At 40.2% G+C, this 13,420-nt stretch overlaps 1 protein-coding gene across 1 annotated transcript; it reads right to left on the reverse strand.

Moving 5' to 3' along the window:
- Positions 1 to 3,815: 3,815 nt before the first annotated feature.
- On the reverse strand, positions 3,816 to 10,644 carry LOC141345934 (extracellular calcium-sensing receptor-like). Its single transcript, XM_073850855.1, has 6 exons — positions 10,436 to 10,644; positions 9,948 to 10,236; positions 9,113 to 9,868; positions 8,779 to 9,006; positions 4,840 to 4,963; positions 3,816 to 4,723 (listed from the first exon to the last, which is right to left on the reverse strand). The coding sequence occupies exons 1-6, from the start codon at positions 10,642 to 10,644 to the stop codon at positions 3,816 to 3,818; spliced, it is 2,514 nt and encodes an 837-aa protein (XP_073706956.1).
- Between the last annotated feature and the right edge of the window lie 2,776 nt (positions 10,645 to 13,420).

Consider the following 13,420-nt stretch of genomic DNA (forward strand, 5'->3'; position numbering starts at 1 on the left):
GAATGAAATTGGTTCCTTATCTTTTCGGAATAATTTCTCTTTGCCACTTTGATCTCCTTTTCCAGTGTGTATTTGGCCTCTTTATACAAGACTTTGTCCCCTTTCCTATAAGCATCATCTTTGGCATGACAGAGCTGTCTGAGTTTTGCAGTGAACCATGGTTTGTCGTTGTTGTAAGTTAAGCGAGTCCTGATAGGAATGCATAAATCCTCACAGAAACTGATATATGAAGTAACAGTGTCTGTGAGCTCATCCAGATCAGTAGCAGCAGCTTCAAAAACACTTCAATCAGTACAATCAAAACATGCCTGTAAAACCTGCTCTGTTTCGCTGGTCCATCACTTTACAGACTTTGCTACAGGTTTAGCAGATTTAAGTTTTTGCCTGTAGGTTGGTATAAGATGAACCAGGCAGTGATCAGAGAGTCCCAAAGCTGCCCGTGAGACAGAGTGATATGCATTCCTTATTGTGGTGTAACAGTGGTCCAATATATTACTGTCTCTGGTGGGACATGTGACGTGCTGTCTGTATTTTGGAAGTTCACGGGAGAGATTTGCTCTATTAAAATTCCCAAGAATGATTAAAACAGAGTCCGGGTGTTGTTGTTCCGTCTCTGAGATGTGATTGGCGAGTTTCTGTAACGCCAGGCTCACGTGCGCTTGCGGTGGAATGTACAAACTCACGAGAATGAACGAGCAAAACTCTCGCGGCGAATAGAACGGCTTACAGTTTATGAAAAGCGCTTCAACATCAGAACAGCATATTTTCTTTAACACTGTTACATCAGTACACCACCTCTCATTGATGTAAAAGCACGTCCCGCCGCCGCGCGATTTCCCCATCGATTCTGCGTCGTGGTCTCCTCTGAACAGCTGATATCCCGGTAGATGAATCGCGCTGTCCGGTATAGCCGCGTTCCGCCAGGTTTCCGTTAAACACAGAGCTGCAGAATGTGAGAAGTCCTTATTTGTCTGGGAGAGCAGAAGGAGTTCGTCCATTTTGTTTGGTAGAGAGCGGAGATTCGCCAAATGTATGCCTGGCAGTGACATCCTGAATCCACGCTGACGAAGCTTCACGAGCGCGGCAGCGCGCTTCCCCCGCTTGCGCGTCCTAAAACCGTCCCTTCTTAGGGCAACTTCCCACTTCCTCCTCCTCTCTCTGGATTTGGGAAACCTTAAAAAAGTGAGAAATGTACCCAGATATATAAATTATTGTCAACATATTAAATCCATCTTTCCATTTAAGGCCAAGGACACAAGTAAACACCTAGATTATCATATGTTGGGGGTAACTGTATGTAAGTATGTATGTATGTATGTATGTATGTATGTATGTATGTATGTATGTAGGTATGTATTGTGGCAGGAGGAGCAAACGACAGACACAGTGGGTGTGGCGTCAGGCCTCGGAGAGGCTTTTATTAAACAGAAACTGAAAGAAAAGTGTCCAAAGGGGGAAATAAAAGTGTCCAAATAAACGGGGAATCTGGTGTCCTCGTCATGAAGGGGTTCCGTGAAGGAGGGGTAGTGTTCAGCAAGGGGCGGAGTCCGGCAGCCGCACGCGCTCCCCCGCTCTGGTCCGGGGCGCGAGGGGCGGTGGCTTCCTTAGCGCCATCGTCCTCCTCCGCCTACACGGCACTTCTGAGGGGAATGAAAACGGCCCGGCATCCTGGCCCGTCAGCCGTCACGGGTGCGGTCCTCGTCCGGACCCGCGGGGTTTGGCAGCTTGTCCTTCTCGGGGCTGGTTCCCTCTACGCACCCTTCCTGGACCCAGGAGGACACCAGCGTGCATGCACTGGGAAGAGACCGGTCTTCAAAGGAGAGGCGCGCTCGGCATTTAAACAGCGGCGGTGATGAGGCTTCATTCAATTCACATGCTCCTCATCACACGCCGCCAGTCTGGGATGATTTTGCGCCCCTCCTCTCCCATACACACCCACTCCCGTCGGGAGCCTGGAGAAGGGCTGCGAATAAGGGACGGGGTGGTGATGATAATTAGGGGGGAGGCAGCCGACTAGTCACAGTATGTATGTATGTACTTCAAGAATAAGATAAACACACTAAAAACTATATTCAAACATTCAGTGATTATGTAAACAAAATATTCTAAACCTGGTGTCAACAACAATCTAGCAATACTATTATGTAATATGTACATACTTCCACTGAGTAACTAACGATTATCCTAAAAATAATTCATAATATTGTAATATCCTACAGGTGAAAGGTGATCCCTCGGGTTCTCGTTTCGAGACAACGGCGGTTACAGCAGCCATAGGCGGCACAAAAGTCTGGCATCTTGTCAGCAATTTCCTGTAGAAATCATAATGTAAGATGTTTTAACAAATCGACCAGACAGGAAATCATGTGTGAATTCAGTTAAATCATGTTTATAATGTGTGTATTATATTGAAAAGAAAGCGTAATTCTGCCTAATTACTGGGTAGCTAGTAGCCTAGATAGCCGTGATACACAAATAAACTGCACGATTAAGTCAGGTTTTTTTTTTCGAGGAGAAAAGCTGCAATTTCAACATGTTCAAGCATCCAGAATTATAACCACGTTAATAACGTTTGTAAGAAAACAAACAGTTTGCAAATCTGTCAAGATTTCAGCGAGTTAAGAGTAACGTCATTAACGTTTGTGCAGATCACTCACCTTAACTTTACCTCAGGATACCTAGCTAGCCGTGATAACGTTACACAACTAAACTGCATGATTAAGTTGGGTTTTTTTTCGAGGAGAAAAGCTGCGATTTCAACATCTTTAAGCATCCAGAATTATAACCACGTTAATAATGTTTGTATGAAAACAAACAGTTTGTAAATCCATCAAGATTTCAGTGAGATAAGAGTATTAACGTTTGTGCAGGTCACTTACCTTACCTCAGGTTACCTCCATTTACCTCAGGTTCGACTGATCCCACCAGCCTGTGGTCAAGTCAAGTCAAGTCACTTTTATTTATATAGTGCTTTTAACAATACAGATTGTGTCAAAGCAACTGCACAGTATTTAAATTTTCAGTTAAAGGCAGTTCATCAATGAATTCAGTGATATCATCGTCCAGTTCAGTTCAAATAGTATACGATATCGCTGGAAAGTGATATCGTGGTAAGATGGCCGACCTGTGCGGACGCTCTAGACCTCGACGTTGCACATCTAGTCATTCTATATATATCTATGGTCAGCCCTTCCTCCTCCCTTCGTCGGCTCCACTGTAGGTTGCCTACCCGGCTGTGGCTTGGGTCCCACTTTGCTTCTCCTGCTCCAAGTTCCTCCTGTCATCTCCCTGGCTCCTCCCTCCAGGGAATCCGCCCTGACGTGCCTTCTGGGAGTGGGGAGATGTATCACACCCATGGACTGTTGGTGTATTTGTTTTGCTCCCCATGTATTTCTCCCTCATGTTTTATTGTGTTCATTGATTTCAGGTGTGTCTTGCTTAGTAGTATTTATAGTGTGGTCTGCCCCTTGCTTTCTGTCCGGTGTTGAACGTCAATCCATGTGCTACGTGTGTTCCTGCCTGCTCTATGTTTCCGTATTTACATTATTTAAGATTCTCGTTTATGTTTCATCCGTGTCTCCTCCTTCCTTTGCTACCACGCAGTGGCAATCATGACAATGATGCATGAGTGTTATTTTGTAAGACCAGTGCAGCAACACTTTTTATTTATTCTTTTTCTTTTTTAAATATACATAGAAAACTTCTACAATTAGCTGGCTAAATCAATCAAATGCATTTTCAAACTCAAAGACCACATTAAACTTTTAGGATATTTAAATGGAATCAAAGAGTACATTTATTATGCAAATTGTGTTTCAGTAGGACCTAGAAGTTCCCATCATATTTTGCTTTGTATTTTGTTCAGGCTTAAGCAGAATAATATAACATTTAGGTGCAAATATGCACAATAGTAAACCAAAGCTTGAGGCTAAAATGGCAAATATCTCCACAGCTACAGTAAATTTTCCAGGAGAACTGACATAGGCTGGAATAAATGTGATCCATACAGCACAGAATATGAGCATACTGAAAGTGATGAATTTGGCTTCATTAAAGTTATCAGGCAGTTTACGAGCCAGAAAAGACAGAATGAAGCACCAGATAGCCAGCAGGCCGATATAATCCAGCACAGCCCAGAAACCTATAATAGAACCCAGACTGCACTCAAGGATGATCTTTTCCTTATAATATTTCATATTTTTGTAAGGAAATGGCGGTGATATTATTAGCCAAAGCATGCATATAAGAACCTGTATAAGTGTAAAGGTAAAAACACTGATTCGTTGTTGTTTAGGCCCAAACCATTTCATGACATTACTTCCTGGAAGTGTAGCCTTGAATGCCATTAACACAACTATTGTTTTCCCCAGAACACAGGAGATACAGAGGACAAAAGTGATCCCAAATGCTGTGTGACGCAACATACACGACCACTCAGTCGGCCGACCAATAAAAGTAAGTGAACAGAGAAAACACAGGGTCAATGAGAAAAGCAACAGGAAGCTCAGCTCAGAGTTGTTGGCTTTTACTATGGGGGTGTCCTTCTTGCTGTAAAACAGGATGGCCACCAGTGCAGTTAATCCTACTCCAAACAGTGAGAAAAAGACTAGCACTATACCCATAAATTCTGTGAATGAGAGAAACTCTACAGTCTTTAACACACATTTATCTTTCTCAGCATTAGACCAGTATTCCTCTGGACACTGCATGCAGTTAATTGAATCTGGAAAGGAATTTGTAAGCACTAGTTAGACAAAAAGGAAAAATAATTGTATTAATGAACAGTAAAAGAGCAACAAAACCATTTTCTTCATAATTTAAAGATGGGGTAAAGATTACCTGTTTCATTACTAAATTCTCCTTCTGCACATGGAATACAGTCATAACAACAGACAGGTCTTCCTTTTTGTGCAGCCTTTCTAGTGCCTGGAGGACAGCTCTCACTGCACACAGATTTTGGCTTCTGCACACACACACACACACACACACACACACACACACATATATGTATATATATATATATGATATTATATTATATTATATATATATATAAGCATGAAAACAAACCAAACGCTTGATATGACACACTGGAGAATATATACTAATTCCATGCATTAATTAGGACTATTCTGTTTATTTGGATACTGTAATAAGAAATCTTGTTGTCGCTACAATTTTTGCATTTTGTTGAAAATGATTGCCTATAAGCACAAAAAATGTTGCAATAATAGAAATATGATCCTCAAGATTACGAGATGTAGACTCCAAACTGTTTGTGTTGTTTGGAGTATGACCAGCTGCTGCAAAAAAGTCTTGTAGTTCAACAAATTGAAAAATGTCAGGGAATGACATTTGAATTGTGATTCATTTAAAAAGCCTATTGCTCTGATAATGAGGATAAAACAAGCTATACATTATTCAGTGAGAATTGTTACATTTGCACCTTCTTTCTGTAGGTCACACTTTCACATACATTCAGATTTTTATTCAATATATTCAGAATTTCATTCTATATATTCAGACTTTCATTCCATATATTCAGAGTTTCATTCCATACACTCAGATTTTCATTCTATATATTCAGAGATTCGTTCCATACACTCAAACTCTGAAAATAACTCAACATACAGCCATTATTGTCAAAATAGCTAACAACAAAAGTGAGTACACCCTAAGTGATAACAGCAGTATGTTGTTTAACCATGCAAAGCCAAATGTCCTATTATGTCATGTTTATGTTTTTGTCTGCTTGACAGGACCATACAAAGTTGTGTATCCTGTATTAGATCAGTTAAAATTAGGTGCTTTAAGTACAATTCTCTCATGCTGACCACTGGATGTTCAACATGGCAAAGAACTCTCGGAGGAGTTGAGAATTAGAATTGTTGCTGTCCACAAAGATGGCCAAGCCTATTAGAGGTTCAGTAACACCCTGAAACCGAGTTAAACTACAGTTGTCAGGGTCATACAGAGCTTTTCCAAGATGGATTCTATTCGAAAGAGGCCTTGCAAGGGTCGATCAACGAAGTTGAGCACTCGTTCTGTGCGTCAGGTGCAGAACCTGACTTAAAAAAAAACAGATGCATGAGTGCTGCCAGCATTGCTTTAAAGGTTGCAAGTAGAAGGTCAGCTTTTCAGTGTTCAGACCATACACTGCACACTGCAACAAGTTGGTTTGCATAGGCGCCATCCCAGAAGAAAGCCTCATCTGAAGCTGGCTTACAAGAAAGCCTGCAAACAGTTTGCTGAAGACAACCTGTCCAAGAGCATGAATTATTAAAACCATGTCCTGTGGTCTGATGAGACTATAAAATAAACTTGTTTGGCTCAGATGGTGTCCAGCATGTGTGGCTATGCCCTAGTAAGGAGTATCAAGAAAATTGTTTCTTGCCTACAGTCAAGCATGGTGATGGTAGCATCATGGTCTGGGGCTGCATGAGTGCTGCTGGTACTGGGGAGCTGCAGTTCATTGAGGGGAAACATGGATTCCAATTATGCACTGTACATTCTGAAGCAGAACATGATGCCCTTTTTCCAGAAACTAGGCCGGATGGCAGTTTTCCAACATGATAACTATCCAAAACACACCATCAAGATGACACCTGCCTTGCTGAGGAAGCTAAAGGTGACGGTGATGTGGTGGCTAAGTATGTCTCCACCTTTAAGCGGAAGATGGAGAAGCACCATGTGTCTAATGTCCAGCAGCTCCGTGAGGAGTGGAAGAGGATCCCAGTAACTGTGCAGCTCTGGTCAAATCCATGCCCGGGATGATTAAGGCAGTGCCAGATAACAATGGTGCTAACATAATATATTGACACGTTGGACAAGAACACTTAGGGTGTATTCACTTTTGTTTGCCAGCTATTTTGACAATAATGGCTGTATGTTGAGTAATTATCAGGGGGCAATAAATCTATACTGCTATACAAGCTGCACATTGACTATCCAAGTTTAATTTCTATACTATTTTCCCTTGAGAACATATACTAAAATGGTTGCTGAAATGTGAGGGGTATACTCACTTTTGTGACATACTGTATGTATATACACACTATATTGCCAAAAGTATTAGGACACCCTCTTCTAATAAACAGGTTTGACTAATTTAGGAATTTCCATGAGTACATATCTTAATGTTTAAGCATATAATGATACTCTGGGGGATTGTGTGCTTCAAATTTTACAGCAAAAGTTTTGACAGGACCCTCTTCAATTCTAACATGGCAATACTATTGTGTATAAAGAAATGATGGATTCAGTCAGTGTGAAAGAACCTGACGGGTCTGCAGAAAGCAATGTCCTACTCTCAAGTCACTGGTGTTTGGTGATGAGTTTTGGGCTCAAAGTCTGCATTTACAGTCACTCCAGAGATGTACAGCTGGGATTAGGACTTTGCTTTCTGCAGACCAGTCAAGTTCTTCCACACTGACTGAATCAATCATTTCTTGATTGAACTGGTTGAGTTGCCAGTTGAGTATATATATGTATAAAATTAGCATTTTTTGCTAGTCAACCAGTCAGTAATGCAGTCATCAGTATTGATTCAGTCAGTGTGGAAGAACTGTGGAAGACTATTTATAAAATTAGCATTTTTTTGCTAGTCAACCAGTCAAGTTCTTCCACACTGACTGAATCAATACTGATTGCTGCATTACTGACTGGTTGACTAGCAAAAAACGTGAGACTCTTATCGGGCGATAAAAAAATATCGGCGTTAATCTATTCTGAAAGTTGGGTTGGGAGCTGGGTCTAAACTACGCAAGATATGATGACTTTCACCTTGATGTTTTAGCGCGGATGACGTATACCTAGTCGAATTGCACTGTAGGGGGCGAGAACGAGTCTTCAACTTCTATGAAATTACCACATCAAATGAGACGTGCAAACATGGATGCAGCTATGAAGCCGCTTTAGAGCAGGTGCGTTGCTAGACCATGTTTACTGGGGCACGTGCCCCAGTGAAAATCTGCTGTGCCCCAGTAAAATCTCAAGTTTGAGTTATAATTTACTTTGATAATCCCGAAATAAAGACATTAAACTATATGCAACAAGTGAATTGACGCTTCTAAAAGCAACGCAGTTTAATGGAAGACTATGCACGCAGAAATCCATGCCCGTGCGCGTCTGTGTATTTAACGGCAACGCGCACGTCGTGCAGCCTTTTGCGCAGAAGTACTTGGTTACACAAGTTTGTATAGGTAATTATGTTGTAAATGCAATTGTCAAGCAGTCTGTGATGCATTTTGGAAACAGGAGATGAGCGCCTGATCTAATGCACCACCTGGCCCGTTCTCGAAGACTTACTTTTAGTCATTATTTGGGTAGCACACATATTCTGAATGCCTTCAGCAGAATTCAAATTAGCCATTTTAATCTAGATTAATCTAGATTAATTCCAAGATTAAAAAAAAAATATCTATGCCCACCCCTAATATATATATATATATATATATATATATATATATATATATATATATATATATATCAATTTATAAAATTAGCATTTTTGTGCTAGTTGTTAGATAACTAATGCCTTAAGTACTGTTAATAGATTAAACATACTGTAAAGTATTGACTTTTTAAGATGAGGTTTATGCTTTCAAACCAGCTTACAATCATACAATACACAACATGAAATGGTGTTGTGTGGTAGAATCATTTTCTGTCTTAAAATAATTTGGTATTATTCATGCCTTTTATAAGGGTCAGTACAAGCATTTTTGTTATGACCCTTAATATGAAATAACCCTATTACAGAAACAGGTCATTGACATTTACCTTCAGCTGTCCTCCAGCCCAAATTATCTTTTTAGTATCAAGCTGTAAGCGCTGGGGAGGGGGAAGTGAGGCATCATAGTATCCCACAGATTTAAACTGGAATGTTCCATTAGTGTCCTGTTGCCAGTTCACAACTTCATACTGGGCTACTGCACCACCACTGCTGTCAAACCACACATGATCTCCCATCTTTGTGGTAAAATGTACTTTTTTCATAGCCTCAACCATCTTTAAAAAAAGTCACATATTATCACTGAGGCATTTAAAATGCCATCAAATAAAAACATTTATCTCTCTTGCTCCCTTTCATCTGTTTTTTTTTTCTTTCTTTTACCTGCTGTGGTTGTATTGTCAGGCTTTTCTCACAACCTTTAAGTTCTGTGCACTTTAGAAGACTGTGTAGTGCATGAGCTACAGCATAAACTGCTTTGTAGACATTATATTCATATCTTAGTTCAGGTACATTTTCATTGTTTGTTTTTAGTGCAAGTAGCTCCTTATATCTGCTGCAACTTAATGCGTATTGAGAAAAATTCCTCTCGCTCTGTGAGCATGGAAAAGCTGTATCCCAGAATTCTTGTAAAAGATAATCTGCAAAGCCTTCAATATTGATTTTTCTCACTGCAAATCCCAGGGACCCTCCCAGCGAATGAAAAGTATTTGGAGTGATGTAATTTGTTGTAGCTATCCATGACTCCACACCAATCATTTGAAAGCCTGCAATATTTTGAATACTTAACTGATCAATAAGCAAGCCCATCTCAACAAATGAAACAAATGCAACAACCACTTTTGCTGTGCCTTTTTTAATTGTGTCTACAACTTTTTTGAGTTTTTCTGTCTCTGTTCGGTAGAATTTTACAGAGTACTCTACACAAATCCCCTCCTCCTGGGCTACTTTCAGAAAAACGGCCATTCCATTGTTCCCATAGTCAGTGTCACTGTTTACAGCTCCCACCCAAGACCAGCCAAAGTGCTTGACTATATTTACAAGTGCGCTACTCTGGTGGTAATCACTAGCAATAGTCCTGAAGAAAGAGGGATAATTTTTCCTATTACTGAGACATACACATGTGGCTGAGGGACTTATCTGAAAAAGAAAGCACCGGAAACAATAATGCAGTCATCAGTATGGTATCTGTAAAATGTTTAGTGTTTTTGCACCTTACCACTGGAATTTTAAAAGGTCCTGTAGTTCTGGACAGAATGACTGTGGCAGAAGACTCTGTTTCTCCTATGATAGCAGGTAAAGGAGGTTGTCCATTGCATCTGTCACCTGATCCAAAATCCGGACCATTCATCACTCCCATAGTTGCACTCATGGTAGACAGCCTTGAACTACAGGTATCATAAATTCGATATCCAATAGAAACATTTGGAAGCAAAGTTTCATTTCTGTTAATCTCCTCAATTGTGAAGATCATGACTTGTGCCAGAAGAAGATTTCTCAGATTCACACTGTGAAAATAAACAATAAATTACAGACAAACAATAATAATAAAAAGTGCATATTTAAAACTAATAATAATAATAATAATAATAATAATAATAATAATTTTAAAAATGAAAAAATAAATAAATTAATAAATAGAATACATTTTTAAATAATTTACAAAATTTTACATTTAAAGTAATTATACAAATTTTTGTGACAAACCTTGAGCATAACAGTAGTTGAGGTTTTTCCATAAACTCAAAAGAAGGTAATGTTTCCTTTCTGTGGATAGGAAAAATTCCTCCAATAGTTACATCTCCATCCTTAAAAAACAGTGGGTAGTTAGGGTCTCCCATTGTTTGACAAAGAATGTTTTCTGCCTTTGCATGATGCTGATGGAAAAGCAGGAGTGTGTACAGAAAGAGAAGCATCCCAATGATTGGGCTCCACAGCAAATACCAAATGCAAATGCTCTAATACAGCATTTGTACTCTTATAGACATAACTGATATGGTTGAATGATCAAGAACATAGCCAATGACCTCAAAGGATAGAAAATGAACCAGGTCAAGCAGGCCTGTAATAAAGTTATGGTAATTTGAGAGAGTCAGATTTTTTCATGCTGTCAGTAGGTAGTAATTGATTGATTGACCTGCTTATATGCTTATTTCTTATTTTGTTTTGAAAGTATGTGTTTAAATTTGTTAATACAAAAAGGGGTAACAACCTGGAAAATTACTAATTATTTACACTGTAAGTTTTTTTTTAAACTAAGGGGTACCAGTTCTAATATCACATGGTATGTATGACATATTATACTAAACAACAATCTTATGTTTGCGAGTGATTTGGCAAGAACATAAACAATGTACCTTTTAAAAGTTTGCAAGCGATTCAGCAAGAACATACACGGTTAACCTTTTAATAGTACACATCTAAATGCTAGGTTTAGACTGTGGATTAAAATGGTAAAATTAAAGACCTGATAAAATCCTGTCGATTCGCTATAATGCACAGTTTATTCTCTTTTATTAGTTTTTATTACAAGCTTTTAGTCTTTGTGTTTCCTGGCATGATAGTTTGGTCATAGTGGTAAGTTAGTGGGTCATTTATATTTTTGTAAATTTCTGGTGTAATAAATTTTCACCTTTTATCTGTTGCCTGTGTTTCTGCTGTTGTCATATTTGGGGTTCATTTAAACTCAGCTGCATAGTAGTTTTCAACAATATTTGAATTAAATAAAACAATTCACCATTTGGGTTATGGGCAAAAATAAACTTGACATAATGGAGATATTACCTTGTATGAATGTATTTTTTGTATGTATGTACAATTCCACAATGCCCATTTTCAACACTGAACAACAAAATGGTGAAGCTACTGAGAAAATGGTTCTGCCTCAATAGCCATACAACCCGAGATAATATTTTCCAGTCACACCGAGACCGAGGTCTTGGTGTCCCAAATATTGATTGACTTATACTGCCTCCAGAATAAATCATCTTCTTAATATGCTGAATAACGACGAGAGTTGTCACGCGAGTCACTTTTTCTACATCTACAGCGACGCAAAATACCTGCTGCTTCATATAATGATCCCCCTCATTGGCTGGATTTAAATGATCTTTGTTAACGTACAGGACTGCAGCTTTTTTGGCAAGGGATCCGACGGAGCGGAGCGCACATCTCTACTTTAGCAATACTCAACACAGATAAGCATCTTTATAGTGAGCATGCAATCTGAAATCTCTTCTATAGGCTCAAATAGAGGTCTACAAATTGCTTCTAGTACCACAGGGAGGTCCCAAGAAGGAACATGGGGTCGTACCCTCAGCCTCAGCACACCGTCAAGGAAATGTGTAACTAGGGGGTACTTATCCACTGAGATGCCACCAAGAGGGGTATGCTAGGCCGATAACGCCGCCACATAAACCTTCAAGGTGGAGTGGTGTAGTGGACCGGGCATTCCAGGGCCCAGTTTATGGCAAGGGTATTCCCTGGCCACAATAGTGGACAAAGGTTTGCTACATTTTGATTGGATCTTGGTGGACTAACATAAGCAAACTGTCCAATGCCATCAGATAAGGATGCCAGGACAACTGCCAGACACCTCTTAGAGGGCAAGAAGATCATCTTTGGTACAAAAACCCGGGAAGGACAGAACTTCCTATTGGTCAAGTTGCAGTTTCTGCCCTCCACCCACTTTGAGACTGTTTCCTAAGGTTGGTCCTGTGACGGTCATAGAAATTCCTTAGGATCTCCAGACGCAGTAGCAATGGGTGAAACAAAGAGAGATCACAAAGATCCATCCAAATCCATTCATAACTATGTTTTCAAACCTTGAACTGATGCGAACCATAACAGACACATCTTATACTTATTCAGAGAAATAAGTATTCTCACTGACAGCGATGTGTAGAGCAACATCTTACACAAACTCAGCTGTTAATGGACAAATGAATGCATGCATGACAGTTCAATCTTTTTCCATCATGTTTGGACGTAATGTGTTCATTACATGACCAAATGTTTTCTGATTGTGTTTTGGAAAGTGAGAAATGCACCAGTAAAACATTATTGACACTTTTCTAACTTTGTGTTTGGACTTTGCAAATGACTTCCACAAGAGGAAAGAAGGGTGGGCTACCCCATGTCCCCCCGCTCTGATGGAACTAGCCAATCACAGCATGGAAATGGAGAAGCGCCAAATTGCAATTTCCTCCTCATCGGAAAGGTATAAAGGTACCTTTCTAAAAGACACTCCTTGTACTGAGTCTGCCCCGCAAGGGTCAGGTGCTAACAGATACACCTCAATTCTGAGTCTCCAGCAACGTCCAGGGGACCGTAACAGATCAAACTTCGTTCTGAGTCTGCGGCCCTTTACTGGGCAGGCAGCAACAGATACCTTCGTTCTGAGTCTCCAGCCCGCAAGGGTGAGGCACTAACAGACACAACCGTTCTGAGGGCATGTGCAGAGCAGCTCGCTGGGGTATTCACAGACATTTTTAACATGTCCCTTGCCCAAGCAACTGTTCCCACATGTTTTAAATCCACCTCCATTGTGCCAGTGCCAAAACACTCCAACCCAACATGCCTGAACGACTACCGCCCTGTAGCACTCACACCCATCATTATGAAGTGCTTCGAGCGGCTGGTCCTCTCTCACCTCAAGGATTCTCTCCAGTCCTCACTGGACCCACACCAGTT

This window comes from Garra rufa, chromosome 11, assembly GCF_049309525.1.
Source record: "Garra rufa chromosome 11, GarRuf1.0, whole genome shotgun sequence".
Taxonomy (NCBI): domain Eukaryota; kingdom Metazoa; phylum Chordata; class Actinopteri; order Cypriniformes; family Cyprinidae; genus Garra; species Garra rufa.

Excerpts from the sequence above, each read along its gene's own strand:
- LOC141345934 (XM_073850855.1), bottom strand. The coding sequence starts at position 10,644 with ATGCTTCTCTTTCTGTACACACTCCTGCTTTTCCATCAGCATCATGCA. Across the intron at positions 9,007-9,112 it reads TGACAATACAACCACAGCAG|ATGGTTGAGGCTATGAAAAA; the intron begins GTAAAAGAAAGA and ends CTTTTTTTAAAG. Across the intron at positions 4,724-4,839 it reads AGAATTTAGTAATGAAACAG|ATTCAATTAACTGCATGCAG; the intron begins GTAATCTTTACC and ends ATTCCTTTCCAG.